Raw genomic sequence first — 23,340 nt, forward strand, 5'->3', positions numbered from 1 at the left:
CCGAAATATACTTTGTTAAATATTTATTGTGTTTATTACTATTTAAAATAATTTGAATTAATTTAATCCACTGTATTCGATCTAATTCTTGAAATAATATATATCAATCTAATTTGATTAATTATTGTAATTTTTTAATATTTAAAATTAATAATAAATAATTGAATTCAGATAATATTATTTTTATTAATAAAATAAAATTCAAAACCATGGATCCGGCTTGAACAGGTAAAGAAGCAGGTCAGGTAAAAGAAGGAAACATCAATAACCAAAGGATTTTAACTCACTCGTACACTTCATTGCACCGGGTTTTTTATGGAAGAAACAACTCTGTTATGCATCCATAATAAGAAACAAAAAATGAGGATTTTTATGCTAAATCACTTCATCCAAAAATGCATATCTTACAAAATGAATTAAGATCCTTACTTCTTTACCGGAAAATTTAAAAAAAAAAAAAAACTACTTCGAACCCTCAAAGATCGAATCTCTCAACAATATCTGAACTCCGCGCTTTCATTGCAAAATCACTCATAGGGCATCGAAAAACACGACAGGCAAATTTCCGGTAATATTGCTGGAAGTTGCTAGAGAGAACTGACATACGCCTGATAATGGTCTTTCGCTACAATACTGATTATTAGTACAGATTATACAGCCAAGAAGTTTGTCTCCATAATTACCAAAATTCGGAACGGCAAATTGAGCAGTTAATTGTTTCAATACCAGCGATGCCGATCAAGGATCCGGAGATTCTTGTTTCGTTTGGCTGAAAGACTGGAGACGTTTAATTAATTCCTCTTTCAGTGACTCAGGTATTTGTGGAATAAAGGTTGGCTTCGCATCTGCAATCAGCTTCTTCCTGCATAAAAGTGGTTTAGGTATGATGAACCGATGTCCTGTTACTCAGACTTATGTATTTGCTGGATACAAGTATGTGTTCATTTTTTTGTATTTGGAAGGATCTTAGAGTCTTTTCCATCCATGTTGGGATATGCATTGGACATGGGTGTTGAATATGGATATTTAATAGGAAAATAGATGAAGATGCACTACGAAGCCACGTTACTCAACTCAGGTGTGAATGTCAGATATACAGGTACATGTCTAACAAGACTACAGCCAGATGTGTATTTTCATGTGTTTGGAGGATTCTTGGGGGTTAGATATTTTCATGGATCGGATGTATTGGATGAGTACTACAAAAAGAAAAAAGGAAAAAAAAGAGAGAATAGCACCTGAAGGAAAAGGCAAATAAAAGGGACACACAAATGGAAACCCTCACTTAAGAGAACAGGATATAAATGTACAAACCCATACTATCAGATCTAGTAAAATAGTACCTCTCACAAAAAGGAGAAAAAAAAAAAAGAGTAACGCACGTCATTAGCGATCTGATTGGGTTCCTCACCCCCTCTCCTGGCTAGTAGTTAATAAAAAGTAATCAATGTGTAATAAATAAACTTGGTACAGACCTAAATATAGTCAATGTGTAATTGTTAATTTGAAAAAGGTCCAGGTAGGCGTTGTGATGAAAAAGAAATATTGTATCAATTTCTTGAGTCAAAAGTAAGTTTGTGCAGAATCCAATCAAATCAAGCATTATATTTGTATTCCAAAACGGGAATTTACAACCCAATTTAAAGCCAAATTGGCCCTAGGTTGTTTTAAGAAAAAAAGTCTTTGTAGGTATGATCATCCTGCAAATGTTTGTGAAACCTATAAAAAATTTAGACAAAATTTATGGAAATCTATAGCAACTCAAATGCATCAAAAACTAGCTATATCAAAGCGCATAAATTCCTAAAGAAAATCATGCATACTTGAAGTGAACATAGAATTAAATTGCAGACATATAGACACACTACTTAACGGTATAAGAAAGGCTTACTCTAAATCATTGTCACTCAGAGTGCTTCCAGTCTCCAGTGCATATGACTGCTTCCTCGAATACATGAAATTGTAAACATCAACATACCAGCCAGATGATCGCAAAACTGAAGAAGCTTTGTTTTTCAGCCTGGTAAATTTTGCACCAGATTGAAACATACGAAAATAATAAATTTAATAAAAATGAATAAAAAAGCAACTCGTGACAAGTTAAGCACAACCCAGGTATAGGTGAACAGTAAAAAACTCCTACACAACTAGAATGTATTGAGCCAAGGACAGAATCAATTTTCTAAACCTGGATAACTATTGCCAAATGTGGTAAAGCAGAACACCCTAGTTCAAAATAATTGAACTCACAATTCTAAGAAATTTCAGGCATGAAAAATCACAAGAAAAACAATGATATTAAAAGAAAGAGAACCTCTTAAGTCACAAACAACTAATGTTTAGCATCTAGAGAAATCAGTATTTATTATAACATAGAGGGCATCCCTAAAGCAGTTGAGACAAAATGTAACTTACATTTCCTTCATATTTTCAACTTCTGCACGAGATTGATCTTCCTGGGAAAGCAATATACAGGATTTTCCCACTGGCATGGAGAAATCACCAGAGTTTTCTGTTTTCTTTAGCCCTGAGACATCACAGGAGTATCTAAATTTTCCATTGCCCCCTGAGTTAAAAGAGTCCTTTAATTTTGTTGTTGGAACTGAGTTATCAGAAGAGTCCTCTGATTTTCTCTTTGGCCCTGATAAATTACAGGAATCTTCAGATTTTCTCTTTGGTCCTGAGGAATTAGAGGAATCTCCATATTTTCTCTTTGCCCCTGAGACATCACAAGAATCTTCTGGTTTTCGCTTTGCCCCAGAAATATCATAGGAATCTTCTATTTTCCTCTTTGGCCCTGAAATAGCAAAAGAACATTCTGAATTTTTCTTTTGCCCTGAGTTATCACAGGCATCATTAAGAGCAGTATCAATCTGCTCTCCGACTGCCATGCTCCTGGTACCGTTAACTACAAAAGAATCTAATTTATTTCCATTTGACAACGCAACTTGTGGGCCATTTTCACTAACAACAGCATCAACTTTTCTAGTTTTGTCTGTACCATTCCTGTTCATCAATGATGAAGTGTCTCTCTCATTCTTCTTCGTTTGAATTGAATCCATTGAAACTCCATTCACAGCAATGTTCTGAGTCTTATGTAAGCCAACTTTTCCGTTACTCGTAACAGGAAGCTTTCTGAGACCAGACTTTTCAGAAATACTGAATTTCACACGTGAGTTAGAAGATGGTTTTCCAACCTTATCCTTCTGTGAAGATTGTTCAACACAAAGTTTTGTTTGGACTGGTTTCAATTGAACCGCTTTCAATATTTTGGGAGCCTCACTTCCTTTAGAATCACGTGGTTTAGCTCCATTGGAAGAAACTGTGGTACCGAAAGACCCTGGCCTCTGGTTAGTACGAGAGAAGAAAAGAATATAAACCTTCTCAGACAAGACCTCCTGCAGGTTTGAAAGTGAGACAAAGGAGTCATTGCAGCAATACCACCTGCCCATTGCATCCTTTAAAATACCGAGCTAATGTCAGCAACTAATCAACATTGCTGTGTTGAAGCATACATATAAAAAAAAATGGAAGAAACAGGGGAACATAAGCACCTTAATATATGCATAGTAATGCCCAGATTCAGGTGAGTACCCTGAGTGCACAATAGTACCAAATAGGTTATACACTGGCTGTGGATCCTGAATAGAAAAATACCAACAGAATTACAAAAACAAAATAAAAATATTATATAGAATGTATGGCATATAACCAGTAGAAGAGATTACTTTGTACAGGATAACCAAGAAAATACTTTAGACTGTACTATATTCTATTGGCAGAGCCATGCAGAAATCACTTCAAACCCTTGTCATTCACTAGCATTCACTCTCCTTCCTCTAATGTAATGGTGCCAGACTAGCTCAACATTGCTAGCCAACCAATGACATGACTGAAGTATATGTATTATTTATTTAATAGACCAAAAAGAAGTACTAACCCAAAAACATACCCAGTTATCTATAACAGGTAATTCAGATACTCAAGCACATTATAATCCTAAAAGTGCCAAAATATAAGCTTTGCTAGTAAACACATTAAGATACTACAATTTTCCCAGATCATTTAGTAAAACAAATACAAGGCTTATAGCTAGCCTACACAAGCAAAAGAAAAGCTCAAAAAATTAATGCTAATATCACATCTACAGATCTCTCACAGCAGCAAGCTAGAAATTTGTCCCATTGATGTACATTATTTCCTAGGAATTCATTTATATCACCTTACTGAATTCATTTATATCATCTAATTGAGAATATTATTATTTAACTTGTAACACTTAAATTAAACTTAGGATCTAGAATTCATAGAATGCCGTAACTGTAACTGTAACTTGTACCAATCACACAAACTTATATGCTAAATTAACAAACTTAACAAACCTGGCTTGCTTTGGACATGAAGCTTGAAAGAACCAAAACTTCTTCAAATGTAATGAGCCTATCAATCTTCGCACCAAGTATTCCCTCAAATCTCTGCCAACACAATCTAACAGTCATTTGTTTACTCCAAAACCGATAAAAATAAAGATAAAAACCTACTTGATCATCTATAAAACCAGAATAAAAACTCTAAAGAAATTCCATAACCTACCTTCAGTTGAATAACAAGGATATTTGGTGCTTGACGTATGGACAGCTGCTTCCTTGCTGCCACCAATTTCTTACAACTAAACAACCATAAGTTTCTCATTCAAAAACAAAATAAATTAATAAAACAAAAGCCAAAGCGCTTTATTAGGCTCAATTCAGTATTTTTTCTCTTGCATTTTGCTATTTGTTTTTTCTTCCTAAAGAGTCGATATAAAGTTTTAAAAAAAGGATAAAACATACAAAATCATAATAGATACAAATGAGCAAAACATCAAATGTAAAAGACCAATTCCAACACACTGTTATCTAGAACACGGATCTCCGGTATGAGGAACAGGAACAGTAACACAAATCGTTACTTACATGGAAAGTAATTCAATAGGGGTAGTCTTTCTTCAGTTCACTTAATAAGTACAAAATATGATTAATTGGAACGCAAAACGTATTGGATCATATATATATAGTTCACCTTAATTAAAATAATATAAACTACTAATATATACAATTAATTTCCATATATCAAACAAATCAGATAACCTTTAAAAAAGTATAAACTATATAAAATTTTAAAGATCAGAAATAAAAATAATAATTAAAACTAACAACAGTAAACTTTTTATATGACAAAAAAAGCCCAAAAGATTTTTCTACATACAAAATCCCCAAAATATATAGTATTGAAAGTTAAAACCACAGGTACTGTCACGCGGTTCTTCTCTTGTTGACTGTTCTTTGATCTTGAAAGTTAAAACCACGGTTAGGTTTCTTTTACAGATTGGGAACGCCAAAGTTCACATTTTTTATCACATACGAATGGCGATTCAGATCGTCTGATCCAATTCGCAATTCGTGATAAAACAACCCCATACGATGAATTGGGGTAACACTATATTACTATATTTGAAGTTCTTCCCTTCGTTTACTATTTCACAAAAGTAAAGGCTCATAACAAAAGCAACCAACAGACAACAATACATAAACAAATAAGGCCCCATTTAATTGTTATTTTTTCACTTCTTTGCTATTGAATTTCTGCTTCTTAAACGGGTTCTTAAAGGGTAGAAAGTAAAGAAACCCAAATGCCATATTCTTCAAAAGTATTGTTTGTTGTTATTCTAACTCAAAGGCAAAAAACGCAAGTCTCAAAAGCAACAATGAAATCATACCTAAACAAAACAATACTAATTAATTCAATTAAACTGAATTATGAAATATGAACTTAATTTCACACCAGTACTTATACTTCCATCCAAAACCTCATTTTGTCCTCTAGAAATACAATTTTATTCTCTAGAAACACTATATTACTCATGTTTAAGTTTTTCTTTCTTTCCTATCACCAAAGTAAAAGCTGAAACAAAAGCAACCAACAAACGACATTAAAAGATATGAACTTACTTGTCACACTTGTACTTATTATTCCCATCCAAAACCTCAGGCTGAAAAAACTTATGCATAGCTTCTTTAAGTGAACCACTGTTCAAAATATCAAGACTAATATCCATAATCTCATCAACTTTATTTGACTCCGCACCACACCCCAAACACTTAACCTGACTTTGCAAAGCACCCCCAAAGATCTCCTTAACTACGGTATTGCCATTCACTGCTTCTCCTCCTCCTTCACTTCCCTGTCGCCGCAATTTCTTCAAACGAAGACAGGTATTATGGCAAGCATCGATGACGTACCTCAAGAACTCGTGGGCATCCTCTTGTCGGCCGAAGCGGAAGTGCTCGGCGAATATTTTGATACAGCTTTGGATCTTGGAAGGCGCGTCAAGGGTGAGATCGAGGGTTAAGGAGCGTGTAATCCAGGCTTCAAGGATACAGAAAGGGCAGTCGCGGGGCTTTTTGGAGGCGGAGGCGTCGCAGGAGGAGGAGTGTTGGGAGCGGAGGCAGAAATTGGCGAGCGGTGGAGTGTAGGTGAGACACTGAAGAACGCTGTTGAGGTAACACGAGTTGCCGAGGTTTCTTAAGCCTAAAGGAGGGCCTTTCTTTCGTTTTTCACTGAGTAGACTCGGCTGCCAAGTCATTTGTAACTCGACAAATCCCATCAACAGTGATGATCCTCCTTCGCGGATCTCTCATCGGACGGCCATCCACACCGCCAGAATCGCATCTCCTTCAAATTTTCCGGGAAAATTTGCTCTCAAAATCAAAATTTCCCCTTTTCCCCGTTTAGGAACCTCTCAAAAGAACGAAGAAATTTCTCGCGAGGGTTCGTTGCTTCAATTTATTTTTTATTTTTATTTTTCCTTTTTCAGTTTCCCCTTGTGAAGTCTTGATCTGTGATTTTGGGTAAGGGTCCATTCTTCTGTTTCTCTTGGGCTTTTAATCTTTAGGGCTTACACCTAAATCTGATAAGGAACAAAATTTTATTTATGAAGGACAACAAAGTTGTAGTTTGTAGGTTTCTGTAACCAGCCTTCACAATTTTATTTTAAAATTATAAACAAAACAACCATTATTTAATCTTATTTTAATTCAATATAATTAGAAAGATTTAATTGCCTCCTTTATTTTACTCTCTCTTTTTTTTTAAATGAAATTCATGTATCATCCTTTTAAATGAGTTGCAAAAATGCATTAATGGGAAACATGTAATTAAATTGTAATTGGATAACTTTTTCATCTAAAATATATGAGTAGAGTATATTTTAATCGAGTATGCTAATGGAAGATTTGGTTACCTTCCGGATCACTATTTAAATAAATAATGATATCAAAATTACCTTTTCATATATTTAAAACAATAAAACGAGCTTTAAAATCTAATCAAGTTTGGGCAAACAAAGCCAACCTGAGAATGGACACCTCTAATCCCACCCACCAATGTACAGTTAAGACAAAACAAAACCAAAAACTCATAACACTACAGTTTAAAACAGTCCAAGTATTTCTTTGCAGATTTTCTACTTCACCTTATCTCAGAAGGTCACTTTCTCCAAATATAACAACCGGCGCCCCGAATAATCTGTGCAGAATCAATGGAAAAACAAGTTAAGACGTTGTTTTTTCCTGCAGTGTGTGATGGACATGCCAAAATAAATAGAAGCAACGAGATTAACTGGCGGTTCCAAGTAGCTCTGATTTGTGCAATTATTTATACTTTCAACATCATCTTTACAGATTAGGAGTTGTACATAACTATCTGTTCAGATTCGATGATGTAGCCATCGGTATGGTCAGGGCAGCTTGGGAGTCATCAGAGATATTGCGAATTGCTTCCCTCTTCAACTTGTGATTATTGTATGCCGCCACACCAGCAATGGCTACACAAAAGAGAGTAATAAAAGAAAAGATAAAGTTCACTGAAGAAACAAGAAAGACCAAAACAATTTATGTCCGAAGTAGATGGCTTCTCCAAAAATACTGAAACAAAAGCTAGAAACTACTCGAAATTTATAACAATATCGAAGCATGAGAACTAGCACTAGATGCAAAGATAATGAAGCCTAGGACTGCATCTAAACTTCATGCAATTTTCATATTCAAATGAATGTATCATGTTACTTCCTTGAAACAACCATGCATAAAACATTAGTTTAGGCAAATAAGTGATTAGGTATGTGAGAAATATCTTACATCTAATTATTAATGATTTTTATCCTAAGCAAGGTAAGCTCTAAGATTATAAATTAGCCTTGAAAGAAAGTATATGGAGAACCTAGTGAGTTAAAACCAACAGATATATATATATATAGTGTGTGTGTGCGCGCGCGCGCGCACGCTGGGGGGAGGGGAGAATGAGAAGAGTATCATCTAGTAAGAATTCTAATAGCCAACCTGAATCTCAAACTTATAGAACTCAAGGTAAGCCTTAATCTCGAATTAGTTAGTTCAGTAGTGACTTATGTGCATCCTTGTTGCAACCAACACAAGGCCACTTGGATTACTTGAGGGTCTAGGGTTAGGTTTAGGGTTTCATTCCAACAGATAAAATAAATTTGAAAGAACTGACACCAAAATGCCCTCCCCCAATATGTGCGTATATATGTATGCATATAAGCATGTATAAACCATGACACTAAAACACTAATAGAATACTCCTTAACAGTACACCTACTAACAGGTTAAACCACGATGCAGAACTTTGCTATAAGCGAGGTATAAATACTCCTTAACAAAGTCCAGCAATACCAAGGCATATGCTGAAGAGCAAGATAAGCGATGCAGTGTTTAGCATATCTAATGCATAAATATTCATGGCCAATCCGCAAAACCATGGATATCCGCCACCATGCCTGAAGGAGCCATTGCTCCTATCAACCAATTCGGATTTCTATAATTCATTTATCTGCTGCTATGGTACTTTCAAGGGAATGACTGAGCTACATCCTTGTCATCCACAATGAGAATGGATTGTCCGCCCATGGTTATGTCCTCAAAATGATGTAATAGATAAATGCTCGTACAAGAGATGAAGATATAAAAGAGAATTTACTTTAAGATACTTACCTATGCCATAACCAAATAAATTTATGACTGTCAACTTTGTATCTGCAAAGAGAAGGGCCGATACTAAAACAACCACCCAATCCTTGACGACTCCAGCAACGCGAATGGTTAGAGCACTAGTGTGTGAGATCACTAGGAAAACTGACAAGTTGAGTGCAAAGGTGCAGATAGAGTTCAGCGTTAGCACAACAGGGTGAAGGTTCCACATCCCATGGGCATCCATTTTTGGTTTCTCCAGAAAGATCCAAGGAATAAACAGACAAAGAGCACTGCAAATGAAACACAAACCTTTAATTCTAACTGATATCAAATTTATACGGAGAAGAAAGGGAATAATTCTAATACAAGGTAAATTAGAAAACTGATGTAATACATACCTGCAAGGACTAACATAATACATGATAGATATAGGGTTTAACTTGAGACCCTTTCGCTTAACCAGAATCTCCATGAATATAAGTCTTAAAGATTCTCCGACAACACCACCCATTTGGTAAACAACTCCAATCCAGCTAATATTTATTTCTCCATAAGAAGCCACCAGAACACCAAAGCTAATCACTGACATTATTAAAAGCATCCTGCAGCTCATTACCTCCAGTCCTGCTGCTACTCCAAGGATGAATACAGCTACTGGCACTGAAAACTCATTCAGAAAAGTACTGATATCACAATCTGTCATATCTACCATCTAAATAATAGTAACATACATAATGTACTTATTAATATATTCTTAACCCTAATTCATGGTGTTTGAATACCGAAGATTTTAATAACCAGCCTAACATCTTTCACAAAGTCAAAAAATATTTTACAACATTGGAAGCCAACTAAGTTTATACAGGCATTACTTACCCACCTGCAACTCAATAAAGAGACAATTACAGTTGATTCCTTGTGATTACCCCAGAATTCACGTCCATTTAACATGCTATAAAGGTATCTCTGAACCTAGAGCAGTTCTCACTGTTTGATTTATCAACAAGTCCCACTCAAGCTGTGTTTGTTTCACTAAAACTTAAAAAAGCTTGGATTGATTTTTTTTAAAAGTAGATATTTTTGGGTGTTTGGATGATTCTGCATAAAATATTTTCCATTGTTTGGCAAATTTTTCTAAGATATTTTTTGAAACTTGTTTTTGGTAAACAAACATAGCATAAATTGTATTTGTTACAAAAAATTATAAAAGCATTTTTCTTTGACAATTGAAATTTATTTTATAATAAAATAATGTTTTATAATAAATAATGTATTATATAAAGTTAATAATAATCAATATCTAATTAAAACTTAATTTGAAGTTACATATTATATATATATGAGAGCAGATAGTGGCACATTAGACCTGGAAGAGATAATGAAATTAAGCAAAATTTAAACAAATAAACATTTATATTATTAAAATATTCATATTTTATACTATAAAACATTTATTACTAAATATTTATAAATTGTAATATATATTTATTATTGAAATATTAATATAATTTTTTCAATAAAATATTAAGAATATTACTTAAAATTTAAATTTATTATTAATGTTAAAATCTATTATTAAAATAAAATTGTAATATTAAATAATTTTATTAAAATAATAAATTATATTAATAATTTACTATATGATTAAATATAAATATGTATATTTAAAAATTTTGAAAATTATAATATTTTAGATTAATGTTCTTTAATTATTTTTAAATTTTTATTTTAATTTAATTTAATTTTTTATTCTTAATATAATAATATTTGACTTTATTCGAGTTAATTTTTATATAAAAATCAAGTTACTCATAAATAACTGCTTTCCAAAAAATGACTTAAATGGGAAGTCATTTTCTAGAAAAATGAGCTTATTTTCTGTTGACCAGTATCCATTGACCAAACTATTTTCCACAAAACAAATATAAAAAAAATTAAAAAGATATCTTTCATAGACACACCTTCACACCATTCCCAACTTGAATACAATAGCAAAAGTAACCTTATTAGTAGTATTATCAAAACAGAACACCTTATCTATATGTCCTTTATGATTTTGCTTCACTTCAGAAATCAAGGAAAAGGCCAACAAAACTGAAGCAAGGGTTGCTCTTTTGTTTGAAAAGTGTATTCAGATGAAAACGTCAAAATGCATGCCATCTTTTAACAGCATAATCCCATTAGTCAAAATGCCACAACAGACAGTGTTAAGTACAAATTTTTATGGCACATGTGATGAAAACGAATTCAACAAAAAGTACATGGGTTTTAAGTGTAATTTGCTCAAAATTTTGATAACTTACTAATTGCCTTCAGCATTTGTGCAAATGCCACTGATATATACAAGTAGGCAGTGTTTCCCAGCCAAAGAGTCATTGCAAACATGGCACCAATTGGGATCACAGATGTCGTGTATCTGAGCATGTTTAACTTCATCAAATTTAAGGGTACATTGTATAAAAGAAGAATATACACAGAATGATGAAGTAGCAACAAGAACGAAATACTATTCTTCACATTATCTCAATTGAAGACAAGATGTATGATAATGGATTTATATCAGACAGCTTATAAAGATATGTTACGACCAAAGAGATACATCAGCTGCATTGTAAGGGGACTTCAATTATCATCACACAATTTTTAACTTTTTGCACTTCACAACTCTGCTTCCATCTTGCTAACTTTCAGATAAGAGTTGCTCTAAATTAATCCTAATTGAATTGGACTCTTGGCTTGTATTTGAACCTTAAGTTTCTAATTTATTCTTTACTAGAATACCCTACTAACATTTTGGTGCCCCAATTACCAGCACCAACCGGAACATCAACTGCACGCCACCAAGTGTCTTTCATTACTAATCTTTTACAGAAAAATAGAGATACTGGCATAAGGTGAATAGCATGAGTTCTAAATATTTAGATTGGGGCAAGTACCAGAGCAGGAAACAAGATGCATCAGAAACGATAAAATCAATTAACTAAACCATTTATTCTATCTCCTCTCTCTGTAAATTTTAAAACTTACTAGAAACATTTGTCTATTTTCTAGAGTACATGATACCGGAACAATAAGGGGCAACCAAACTTGGTTAATAGCAACTTTCTTTTCTAGTAAGAGTACCATTAAGCAAGGCAGTTAAAGACTCACCTTTAACCAGTATGGAGGAAATAAGTCTAACTACACCATGCAGTTATTGTACAGAGTGGGAGAATGATAACAAATTTCAGGAAGGTGGGAGGTATGGCAGGTCGACGGGCTTCTAATCACCAACAAAAAAGAACTATCCCTTTCCAAGTTCACATTTGAGGACCATAATGGAGGAAATTAGACCAACTACACCATGCAGTTATTGTAGAGTGGGAGAATGAGAACAAATTTCAGGAAGGAGGAAGGTATGGCAGGTCGAAGGGCATCTAATCACCAACAAAAAAGAACTATCCCTTTCCAAGTTCAAATTTGAGGACCATAATATCGATATCTTCCCTACTCTAAAAGGAAAGGGCTAGTAAGACCATAATCAACTTGTTAAGAATCTGGCAAGAGAGGATGAACATAAAGGGTAGGAGTTTATCAAGATAACTTAAAACAATAACAACCAAGGTAGTTAGTACCGTAACTATTGCTGTACCATTTTTGTCTTGGAACAGGTACATATCGGTATTGGCATATTTCGGTGTACCGTTTCGAGTTTATTAATGTTTTTAAATATTTCTCATATATATTTATAATCTAATTTTTAGTTTCTTGATAAATTATATACACATTTAAATATTTTTCACATATATATTTATAGTCTAATTTTTAATTTCTTAATAAATTATATAAACATGCAAATATATTTCAATTACATTCATATAAATATATTTATGTACAACCATAAGTTTCAAATTTATAAATTAGTTTCAATTACTTAATTTAACAACTATTAATTTTAAATGTAATCATAGAAAATTAAAATGGTTAAGATAAAAAAAATTAAAAGTTGGTTTAAAGTATCAAAATTTTGCATCAACCAGTACAGGCCCGCACAAGCTGGTATTGACCAAAACAGGCCTAAACAGGCGAAACACACCAAAATTTTCACCAGAACTGAACATAGACTACACGGTACCAGTCTAAGACCGAAATGGTATGTAATGGCTGATATGGTACTGGTACAATACTGACTACCATGATTACAACTCTTATTTCCGGTTTCAAGTATTTTAGGTCATCTAACTTGCTGTATAATCTAGCAAAAGAAAAAACTATTATTTATTATCAATTACTTTTAGGCAGTCATCTATAACTGCTTATATCATTTCACTTTACGACTTGCCTAAGTACAAAAAGAAAAAGCAACCAGCACATTTCTTTCTATTATTCTTCTCCAGTATTAACTCTTTTTTTCCCTCTCTATTTAATATTTTCTTCTCATTCCCTCTAAGTCCTTTCATTCTCCATGATTTTTTTCCTTTTATATGTCTTTTTCCTTTTCTCTAGTAAAAGTGTTCTTCCCCACTACTCTCTCTCCTGTTCCCTAGTTGCCCTTTTTTCCCCATGCCACAAGAATCTTATGCATTATGCATTTATACTCAAAAATGCAATTTTAAATCAAAAACTAAGAAATCTTATAAAATTGTGTTCCAGGAAAATGTCTTCATCTCTGATGTAAAAGCAACAACTTGAGAGGGTTCAGATAATTGAATGCAACTACTGAAAAGTCTGTTCAGCTAAGAATTTCTAACCCAAAAAAAATCTGAACCATAACATTCACAATGGTCTTTTATCAATCAAAATCAAATTGGAAAAAGTTCACAATAAAGCACTCAGAAGCTTCTCGACCTGACACAGCATGAAGTTTCATACATGCATATCATCAGAGAAACCTTTTCTTTTTGTCCATTTATCAATAAAACCTACAGGGGTCACATCTGTGACCTTTCAACTTCCAATGAAGAGCACCAAGTTTATTCATATTAAGTCACCATTAAAATCACTAGTGAATCACCCAGCATATAAATCAGCTGCTAACAGTACAGAAAACAGAACTTATAAATTCAAGCATCATGTATAAGGTCGTCTGCTATTACTTACATTTCTAACGTCATTCCTTCTTCAACTTTCAAAATCTGACATGGGAAAAATCGAAAAAGGATGATCAAGGCTTCCAAACAAAAGAAATTAAAAAAATCATCACTCGGAACCAGTTTACATAAACATATAGGGTTGAGGCTACCTTGAAGACTTTAGTGAGTAAGAAACATAAAACAGACGAGAAGACCATGTGAAGCAGAGTCAACCCCAGGGGATACGGAAAATTGATTTCCTTTGATGACAAAACCCACTGCAGTTTTTACAGAAAAGGAAGAAAATAAAAAGCTAATATTAGTAATATGAATCAGAGTCACAAGAGTTTCTCATTCTTCACTATATCAAACAATCATTCTAAAGAAGAAAAATAACAACCGGCACTGAAAGTTAAAGAGTTTCTTGTTCTTTACATATCCAACTATTTTATGGCAGAAAAATAACAAGCAACACTAAAATTTCATGAACAATACAGTCAAACTAACAATACACGAAATATTAGAACTTACACAAAAAGCATTCCATTTGACATGAACAACATAGACTCTGAACTCCGAAACTGAAAAACAAGTACGCATAAGAAGTTAACAGTTCACAAAGTTATTGACCACTATCAAAACTAATCACCCAGACAGACCCTGAACTAATTATAAGCTGCCTTAACACTTCAATTTGGGGAATCCATGTGAATCATTAAATAGAATTAAAACACTCCATTTGAAGCATCTTTTATAAAAACTCTCTAACAAGTTCAATATCAACGTCTTTAACAAATTACATGCGAAGCATTACCTCAAGAAAACGCTAATTTTTACATCAAAACTATTCCAAAACTGCAAAAGATAAATTCCCTATAGAATAATTTAAAAAAAATAGATGTAGCTGATTGAAAATCCTAACATTTCACCAATGTTAAGTCTAAAACCTAAACTATCTCAAACTCATATTTAAGTTAATTAAAAAAAAACGAGAGATCCAAAAGAGAGAGAAAAAAATCCACCTTGTTGAAGAAGATTTGACCGCTGGAAAGAGCGATGTAGAGAATGAGGTAAGCGTAAGTAATGATTTCTTCTTTCAACATTTTCTTCTTAACTGGATCTGCCATTGCTGTGCCTTTATTTTTTCTTTGCTTTACTGTGCGTTTATATAAAAATAAAAGAAGATATTTGATGTAAGTTGAACTTCTTTAAAAACTTCTTTAAAAAAAAAGGAAAAAAAACTTCGGTACATTTTCAGATTGGGTAAACTAACAAAATAGTCACTTATGTTTGATATGTTACGTTTTAGTCACTTATATTAACATGTTGTAACACTTTAGTCATTAAGCCGTTAATTGTCATTAAGGTGTAATAGTAAGCTGACGTGACACATTAAATCATCATTTCAAACAAAAATTTTAGGTTAAATTATACAATTGGTCCCCATATTTTTTTCGTTATCTCTTTTAACATAAAAGAAAAAATTAAATTGCTCAAAATGAAAAAAATATAGGGGCCAATTGTGTAATTTAATCTAAAATTTTCATTTAAAATGATGATTTAACGTGCTACGTCAACTTACCATTACACCATTAACGACAATTAACACTCAATGACTAAAATGTTACAACGCAATAACGTAAGTGACTAAAACATAACATTTCAAACATAAGTGACTAAAATGTAACCCGAGGGAAACAAAAGTGACTATTTTGGTAGCTTACCCTTTTCAAAAAAAAATTTCTTTTAATTTAGGGTAAACTACTAAAATGGTCACTTTTGTTTACCTCAGTTTACATTTTAGTCACTTATGTTTGAAATGTTACGCTTTAATCATTTACGTTATTGCATTATAACATGTTAGTCACTGAGCTATTAATTAATTTTCGTTGACAGTGTAACGGTAAGCTGACGCGGCACTTTAAATCACAATTTTAGGTTTATTTATACAATCGGTCCCCAAATTTTTTCATTTTAATGTAATTTTTCTTTTATATTCTTTTAACTTTTTTTTTCTTTATTTTCATTTCTCTTTTGTTTATCCCTCTGTTTTCCTCCCTTATTCATTTATTTTTAACGTAGTTTTGTTTTTCTATGTTTACCATTTGTTAAAATTAGTCCCTATACTTTTATTTTTTAAAACAATTTAAATTTTTCGAGTGAGGTAAACTAGTCCAACAAATGGAAAGCATAGAAAAACTACGTTAAAAGAAACGGAGAAGGGAGTAAAACAAATGGAGAATTAGAAGAGAATGGAAAAGAAAGAAAAAGAGAGAAAGTTAAAAAACATAAATGAAAAAAAATTAAATTGTTCGAAATGAAAAAAATATAATGACCAATTGTAGAATTTAACCAAAAACTTTTGTTTGAAATGATGATTTAACGTGCCACGTCAACTTACCATTACACCGTTAACAGTAATTAACGGTTTTATGACTAAAATGTTACAACATGATAATGTAAGTGATTAAAACGTAACATTTCAAACATAAATGACTAAAATGTAACCTGAAATAAATAAAAATGACTATTTTAATAGTTTATCCTTTAATTTAACTTCAATTTTTGCCATTGTTGACTATATGGCACTCGGGGTTATTGGTTTGGGCCTTCAAAGTCCGTTTTTCTTTATTATGGGTTAAAATATTGTTATTTGATTTTTTTGAGTAATAATTTAATTTTTTAATATATGTAATTTTTATTTTTTTAAATTATGTTTTTTAGAAGTATTTCAACATACATATGTATTAAGTTATTTATGAGTGTTGAATAATATATATAGAATCTATTGTATTTCACTCGCTGATAATGAAATGGCTTAGTGTAACTTCGACATTTGTATGTGTTGAGATTTTAGTGATAATTTTCTAGAATTCTATTCAAGAATCTTACAAATATAGAATTTAACTTAATGTAGCTAAATCTTGACTCCAATGGGAGTCAAGTTCAAGCCATTTTTTGGCCCACTAAACTCCACACATTTTTCACATCTACTTTAAAGTTGACCTAAAAGACAAAAGTGTAACAAGAAAAAAAAAAAGAAACTCAAGTTTTTTTATTTTTATTTTCCAACTATCCATTGCATACGAGAAAAAGAAAAGGAAAATGCCTTTTATATATTGAAAATGCAATGGGTTATTTGCAACATAAACCACTCCATGTTTTTAATTTATTTTATAAAGGACTTTCGCTTTTCTAATTTTATCATTTAGTCCTCAAAGGAATTCATCTTATTTACTTTCCATTTTTGAACAATTAATTTCCGCTTTCAATTTCTAATATCATACTTTTTATGAAATTACATAATTGTTTTAATTTTTATGATTTAAAAAAAATTACATATAAATTAATACCAATATTTTTATAAATATAATAAATTATATTTATTTAAATATTAATAAATTAAGTATTTTTCACGTACATTATTTTAAAAAAACTTATTAAATAACGATAATGATTGTTGAATTATTTTAATTGTGTTGTTTAAATTTTATATTTTATATTTTATATTTTATATAGTGCTTTAATATATGAATCCGTTTTTCAGTTGTGTCGGAAATAGTAGTTTCAGGACCACAAATCTAACGAGTAAGTTTGTATAATTAGTATTTAAATTATACAAGTCAATAATAAATTTTATATTGAATTTGATTTGATGATTTTAAGCAATTGAATTAAAAGTTAGTATAAGTGGTTTAATTCAAAAGTCAAGTGGTTATTGAAAATAAGGTATTAGTACCTCATTTCTATAATTTAAAGTCGTAAATATTTGTATTAAATATTTATAGAGTCTTATTATAATTATATGTGAATTGAAGTTGGGCCCGATAATTTTGATAATTTATTGCTTAATTAAGGTAAAAGGATTAAATTGTAAAAGAGGTAAAAGTTAATTACTATAGATTAAAATTAGTAAAGGGACCAAAATGGTAATTAAACCATGGTCAAAAGTCCAAGAGGTGGTGGATATGATTAATCTACTAACTTTTGGGCTATTTTCTCTTTTAGTCCTAATTAGTTTAGGATTAAATTGTAATTAAGTTTATTTAGTTGGAATTTAATTTAATTGAAGGACCAATTGTGCAATCAAACTTCCTTGGATGGTAATTATACCATATTTTCAATTGATGGACAAATATGGACATGTTTTATCTATTTTATAAGTATATAGAAAAGGTTAAAATTGTAAATTAAGAAAATAAAAGGTTAAAATTAAAATAATGTTAAATTAAAACTTATCATCTTCTTATTCATAATCGAATGACCATTGTTGAGGGGAGAAAAGCTTGGTTAGCTAGGTTTCATCAAATAGGTAAGTAAACATTGTCCCTTTTTAGTAATTTTTATGTTTTTTAGCTCGTATTAGCTCGATTTAGCTAATTCAATGACTAATTTGTAAAATTTTCAAATGTTATGGATTGTGTCATTGATGAATTTGAGATGTTTTTGAAGTTTTATGGTAGAATATTAAGCTTGGATGCTAGATAAGAATATTTTGTAAAGTTTTTTTGTAATTTTAATGTTTAAGGACTAAAATGTGAAATTAGTAAAAGTACAAGGACTTCATGTGAAATAACAGCAAATATGGACTGTAATGGGTTCCAAACAATTTGACTAAACTTAAAATTGAATAAAAATGGCTAAACTTGAAATTGAATAAAAATGGTTAAATCGCATGTTTTGGGCTTAGGAACTAAATTGTATAAAATTAAAATGTTGGGGGCAATTTTTTTAAAATGTAAAAAAGAACTTAATTGCATAAAATAAATTAATATTCTTGTTAAAATTGTAACAACTCGATAGTCAGGGGTGTCAAAAAGTGCATTTTCGGGACTCTATTTTTGTAAATCGAACTCATAAATATTTATTAAGAATATTTACGAAGTTAGTTGTGTAGTTAATTAGGTTTTGGTTAAGTGAATTTGCATGAACTAAAAGTAATTAGGTATACGAACTAAATTGCATATCGAGTGAAAGTTGAATTATAAGTTAAATAATAATTAAAGGGGCTAAAGAAGTAATTATGCCATTGTTCTTTAAAGAGGCGGCATAAAATGTAAAATTATTATATATATTATTAATAAATTAAAGTTATATATATTATTAATAAATTAAAGTTAAAATATATATTATAATATGTTTTACTTAATATTTAAGTAAATATATATTATAGTAATAAAAGAAATAAAGAAAGACAAAAGCAAAATGAAACAGTAAGAAAGAAAAAGAAAAAGGGAAAGAAAGAAGAACCCACAGCTTAGGGGTTTCAAAGTTTCAAGTTCAATTGGTTAGTCAATTTAGTCTCATTTTTTTTGTAATCTTTATGTTTTTGGAATCCCGGTGTTAAGTACAACCCGACCCATGTTAATGTTAGAAATTTTAGCAATTATTGAGTTTTTAAGTGTTGTTAATGTTGAATAAATTTAGTATTAGGGATTAAATTGAAAGATTTTTAAGTTAGAAATGAAAAAGGATTAAATTGTAGAATGAATTGTAAATTTTGAGTAATAGGGACTAAATTGTGAAAAAATCAAAATTTAAGGATTTAAGTGAAAATAGGGAGTTAAATTTAGTTTAAAGTGGAAATTGTATGAAAATATAGAATTAATTGTGAAGAATAAAAATTAGTCTCGGTTTAGGGACTAAATTGGAATTTAGGTAAATATTGAATAAAAATTGAAATATTCAATATGAAATTGAATAGTGTTGTATTGATGAATTTTAATTATTTTAATTTCGTAGCTAACGTCGTACTGGAATCTTCAACTAAAAAGAGGAAAGATAAAGTTGACGTGAAATAGCTCGGAATTCCTGGTTTGTATTTCTATAATCTGAAACTAGTTATTAATTGTTGTATTTTTTATTTAATGCATATGGTAAGTGTTGAAGTGAGTATTTGGCACTTTGACATTGAATTGAATTAAAAGTTGATTGAATGGATTGAATTGATATACATATATATTATGAATATATTGATTATTTGAATTGAAATGAATATATATGTGCAAATATGATAATTGAACATTGATTGTATTTGGAAAGTGAAATTAAACCCTATTAACTGAGTCGGATATAGATGGCACGCCATAGGATTGGAAGAGTTCAGGGATTTCTTCAACTTTGAGTCGATGAGGCACTGGGTGCCAATTTACTTCAGTTTAACCGATGATACACTGTGTATCAAATTTATATAGCGTTGGGCACAGTTATTACTTCGGATTTATCCGATGAGGCACTGGGTGCCAAACTGGTGTGTTGGTTAGATCCGTGTATCTGTTCAAGTCTGAGTTGTGTTAATAGGGGTAATTAAATTAAATAGTACTATGATTGATATTGTATGTGAATGAAAATGAGATAGTGAATTGAAATATGAAAATGAGACACGTGAATAACGTATTCATGAATTGGATATGGATTGAATAATATTATTATTTAAATGATATATATATTAAATTATGAAAAGCTATTATATAACAAGTGATGAGATTTGAGAATAGTATGAAATGATGTATTTATGAATTGAATATTGACTGGCTAATGCCATTGTATGAATAAATGTGGTATTAAATATTCAAATGTGCTTATAATTAAAATATGCATATTATATTATCTTGTCTTTAAATATTCGGATTATAGAAATACCATTGAGTTTTACTCAGTGTACAGTTTTGTTTTCCTTGCGCAGATTAGGTACTTCAATTTTGATCGCCGAATTCAGCATCCAACAACACTTCCGAACTCAAACGTGGTGATGATTACTATTTTGTGTCGGCATGTACCTAGGGGTCTAAATAATAGTTATTTTGTGGATTGAATGTAAATAAGATTATAAGTTTAATATTGGTTGGTTTTATACATATAAATATGTGTTTGTTTTTTAAGCCATATTATGGCATGGTAAATTTAACTAAATTTAGATAGGTGCATGTGAATTTAATTCTATGTTTAAGTGCTCATGAACTAGGCAAATTGATTTGGATTTGGCATGTTTATAATTTGGATTAAAATGATGCTTTGATGACTTGTTTTGATGAAATAAAATGTTTGAGAATTCTGCATGTTTGATCGATAAACTTCGGTAATGCTTCGGAACCCTATTCTGACGATGGATATGGGTTAAGGGTGTTACAAAATTAGTGAATTGAATGGAGTTATTATTTTAGATCCTAAACGAGTGGAAAATTGAGGAAAAGAGAAAATTATCAAATAGCTCATGTACTTTGTCGTTGCTGCAATTTAGTCTGCTAAGTTCGTACAGTTTAAATATAGTACATTTTTAAATGTATTATATGCCTTAATTGTATAATGTTTGGATTATATTGGTATGTGTAATTGAAAATGAAATTAATGAACTAACATAACGTTGATCATTGATTGAGTTATTCTGGACCATTACTGTAAATCAGTCTTGTTTGTATAATGTTTGGATTATATTGATGTGTGTAATTGAAAATGAAAATAATGAATTAACATAACGTCGATCATTGATTGAGCTATTCTGGATCGTTACTGGAAATCAGTCCTGTAAGTTTGTTTGGTTTAATTCTAATGCATTTAGATGTATATTGAATAAATTAAATTGTTTTGGATTGAACTTTATAATGATGTTATGTATATGAGTAATGAAGTAATGGATCGTTATAACATTGAGCATTAATGAGATATTCTGAGCCGATGAATGTTTGGTTGATAAACTAATGCTTGTATATGGAATATGAGATAGTGAATTGTTCATATATTGATTTGTGTTGGAATACTTTGAACCGATGAACGTAGGATAGAGTACAATTGGCATGCCAATAGGTTATTTTGTGCACAGTACGGGATTGATCAGAGTAGCATAAATGGTTTCTGTATAACGTTCATCGAGCATTATCTTTAATGATCACTGAATGTTATTGAAATGTGGAAATTGATTGGTACTATTGATTTGAGCATTACTCACCTGTTGTGAGCTGTGATTGTGTAACACCCCTAACCTGTCTCTATCATTAGATTAGGGTTACAGAGTATTACCGATCAATCATAAATCATACAACATCATAACATTTAAATAACTAAACATTTTATAAACCATTCATTCATATACCTTTTGTTCCTAAATCGAGCCCTCGAGACTCTAAAAAATAGTTTAGAAGATATTCGGGACCAATTTGAAACAATTTGGAAAGCCTAGGAAAAAGATGTAAAATTTTCAAAACAGGTTCACACGCCCATGTAGCCGGGCTGTGTGCCTCACTCGGTTGAGAATCACGCCCTTGTCTCGGGCCATGTAACTTTCAAACAAGGGACACACTACCGTGTCTCAGCCCGTGTCCTCACCCGTGTAACTCACTGAGTAGGGTCACACGGCCATTTCACACACCCGTGTGCTAGGTCGTGTAACTCGCTGACTTGAAACATCAAGAAACTTACAAATGACACATGGCCGTGTGACAGCCCGTGTCTCAGGTCGTGTGAACCCAAAAATGCACCTAAACTCATACCAATTCAAGTCTAATTCATATCTAACCAATCAAACCATTTAGGCACACATTCAAGGGTTCAAACATCATTCAAACATACATAAACATGCCATTTCAATCATCCAAAATCACCTAATCAAAATGTCATTCTAGAGCACCACAATAGCATTAATATACCATATACCTATACATGCTAACATTACCTTAATACATGCATAAAGGCCTAGTTCAAATATGTGCCAAAACATGTCTCAAATTGACCATTTGCAAGCCGTCATCCACATACCAAAAGAACCTTAAATATAAGTATAATAAGGTAACCAAAGTAACCAAAATGACATTCAACCCTGTACATGCTACTTATAACCATAATCAAAGTAATCAAAATCTACCAATATAATAAATGAATAGTGCGATGATGCTCTGACGAGATTCCAATCGATCGAGCCTTCCGATGATCTACAGGAAAAGAAAACAACTAACGTAAGCAATAATGTTTAGTAAGTTCGTATAAGGACAACTTAACTACTGAACATATCAGAATAAACAACTAAACATAATTTTCACTATATCTTAAGCTAACTTTCGTTTTCTATTCACTACACCTCTCATGGATAATTGGTGTAGCCTTGCATATACATATATATATTTTTCCATATAAGCATTTCATATAACTATTTCACTTAAACATTTCTTCTTACCATAACACTTGCACACTTAACACATAATTATTCTGTAATTAATCTTTCATTTCAAACTTTCATATAAACATATCATCCCGGAATCACTTACTTT

The 23,340-nt window shown here is 31.4% G+C and overlaps 2 protein-coding genes across 6 annotated transcripts; both read right to left on the reverse strand.

Moving 5' to 3' along the window:
• Positions 1-274: 274 nt before the first annotated feature.
• On the reverse strand, positions 275-6,887 carry LOC107903811 (ubiquitin carboxyl-terminal hydrolase 25). 3 transcript variants are annotated; one of them, XM_016829981.2, is made up of 7 exons: positions 5,991-6,887; positions 4,594-4,669; positions 4,383-4,475; positions 3,555-3,641; positions 2,416-3,458; positions 1,892-2,020; positions 275-862 (listed from the first exon to the last, which is right to left on the reverse strand). In XM_016829981.2, exons 1-7 carry the CDS (start codon positions 6,644-6,646, stop codon positions 739-741), a joined length of 2,208 nt encoding a protein of 735 aa, XP_016685470.1. In that variant the 5' UTR covers positions 6,647-6,887; the 3' UTR covers positions 275-738. The 3 variants fall into 3 exon arrangements, with proteins under 3 accessions (XP_016685470.1, XP_040948100.1, XP_016685471.1); XM_041092166.1 differs by having other exon boundaries at positions 2,416-3,398; positions 5,991-6,866; XM_016829982.2 differs by having other exon boundaries at positions 767-862; positions 1,892-1,938; positions 5,991-6,866.
• Positions 6,888-7,309: 422 nt separating this feature from the next.
• On the reverse strand, positions 7,310-15,285 carry LOC107903810 (probable sugar phosphate/phosphate translocator At3g14410). 3 transcript variants are annotated; one of them, XM_041092168.1, is made up of 8 exons: positions 15,103-15,285; positions 14,251-14,358; positions 14,109-14,143; positions 11,333-11,445; positions 9,428-9,689; positions 9,051-9,319; positions 7,741-7,864; positions 7,310-7,566 (listed from the first exon to the last, which is right to left on the reverse strand). In XM_041092168.1, coding segments are annotated over exons 1-8 (1,017 nt in total). In that variant the 5' UTR covers positions 15,208-15,285; the 3' UTR covers positions 7,310-7,565. The 3 variants fall into 3 exon arrangements, with proteins under 3 accessions (XP_040948102.1, XP_040948103.1, XP_040948101.1); XM_041092169.1 differs by adding an exon at positions 14,612-14,661 and having other exon boundaries at positions 7,310-7,864; positions 15,103-15,235; XM_041092167.1 differs by having other exon boundaries at positions 7,310-7,864.
• Between the last annotated feature and the right edge of the window lie 8,055 nt (positions 15,286-23,340).

This window comes from Gossypium hirsutum, chromosome D05 (assembly GCF_007990345.1).
Source record: "Gossypium hirsutum isolate 1008001.06 chromosome D05, Gossypium_hirsutum_v2.1, whole genome shotgun sequence".
In the NCBI taxonomy this organism is placed as follows: Eukaryota; Viridiplantae; Streptophyta; class Magnoliopsida; order Malvales; family Malvaceae; genus Gossypium; species Gossypium hirsutum.

Coding starts and splice junctions, on each gene's coding strand:
- LOC107903811 (XM_016829981.2), bottom strand. CDS start 6,646: ATGGGATTTGTCGAGTTACAAATGACTTGGCAGCCGAGTCTACTCAGT. Junction 3,642..4,382: donor TCATGTCCAAAGCAAGCCAG/GTTTGTTAAGTT, acceptor TTTTCTATTCAG/GATCCACAGCCAGTGTATAA. Junction 863..1,891: donor CTGAGTGACAATGATTTAGA/GTAAGCCTTTCT, acceptor ACTTTTATGCAG/GAAGAAGCTGATTGCAGATG.
- LOC107903810 (XM_041092168.1), bottom strand. CDS start 15,207: ATGGCAGATCCAGTTAAGAAGAAAATGTTGAAAGAAGAAATCATTACT. Junction 9,690..11,332: donor ACAAATGCTGAAGGCAATTA/GTAAGTTATCAA, acceptor ATGAGTTTTCAG/TGCCAGTAGCTGTATTCATC. Junction 7,865..9,050: donor TTTATTTGGTTATGGCATAG/GTAAGTATCTTA, acceptor TCTTTTGTGTAG/CCATTGCTGGTGTGGCGGCA.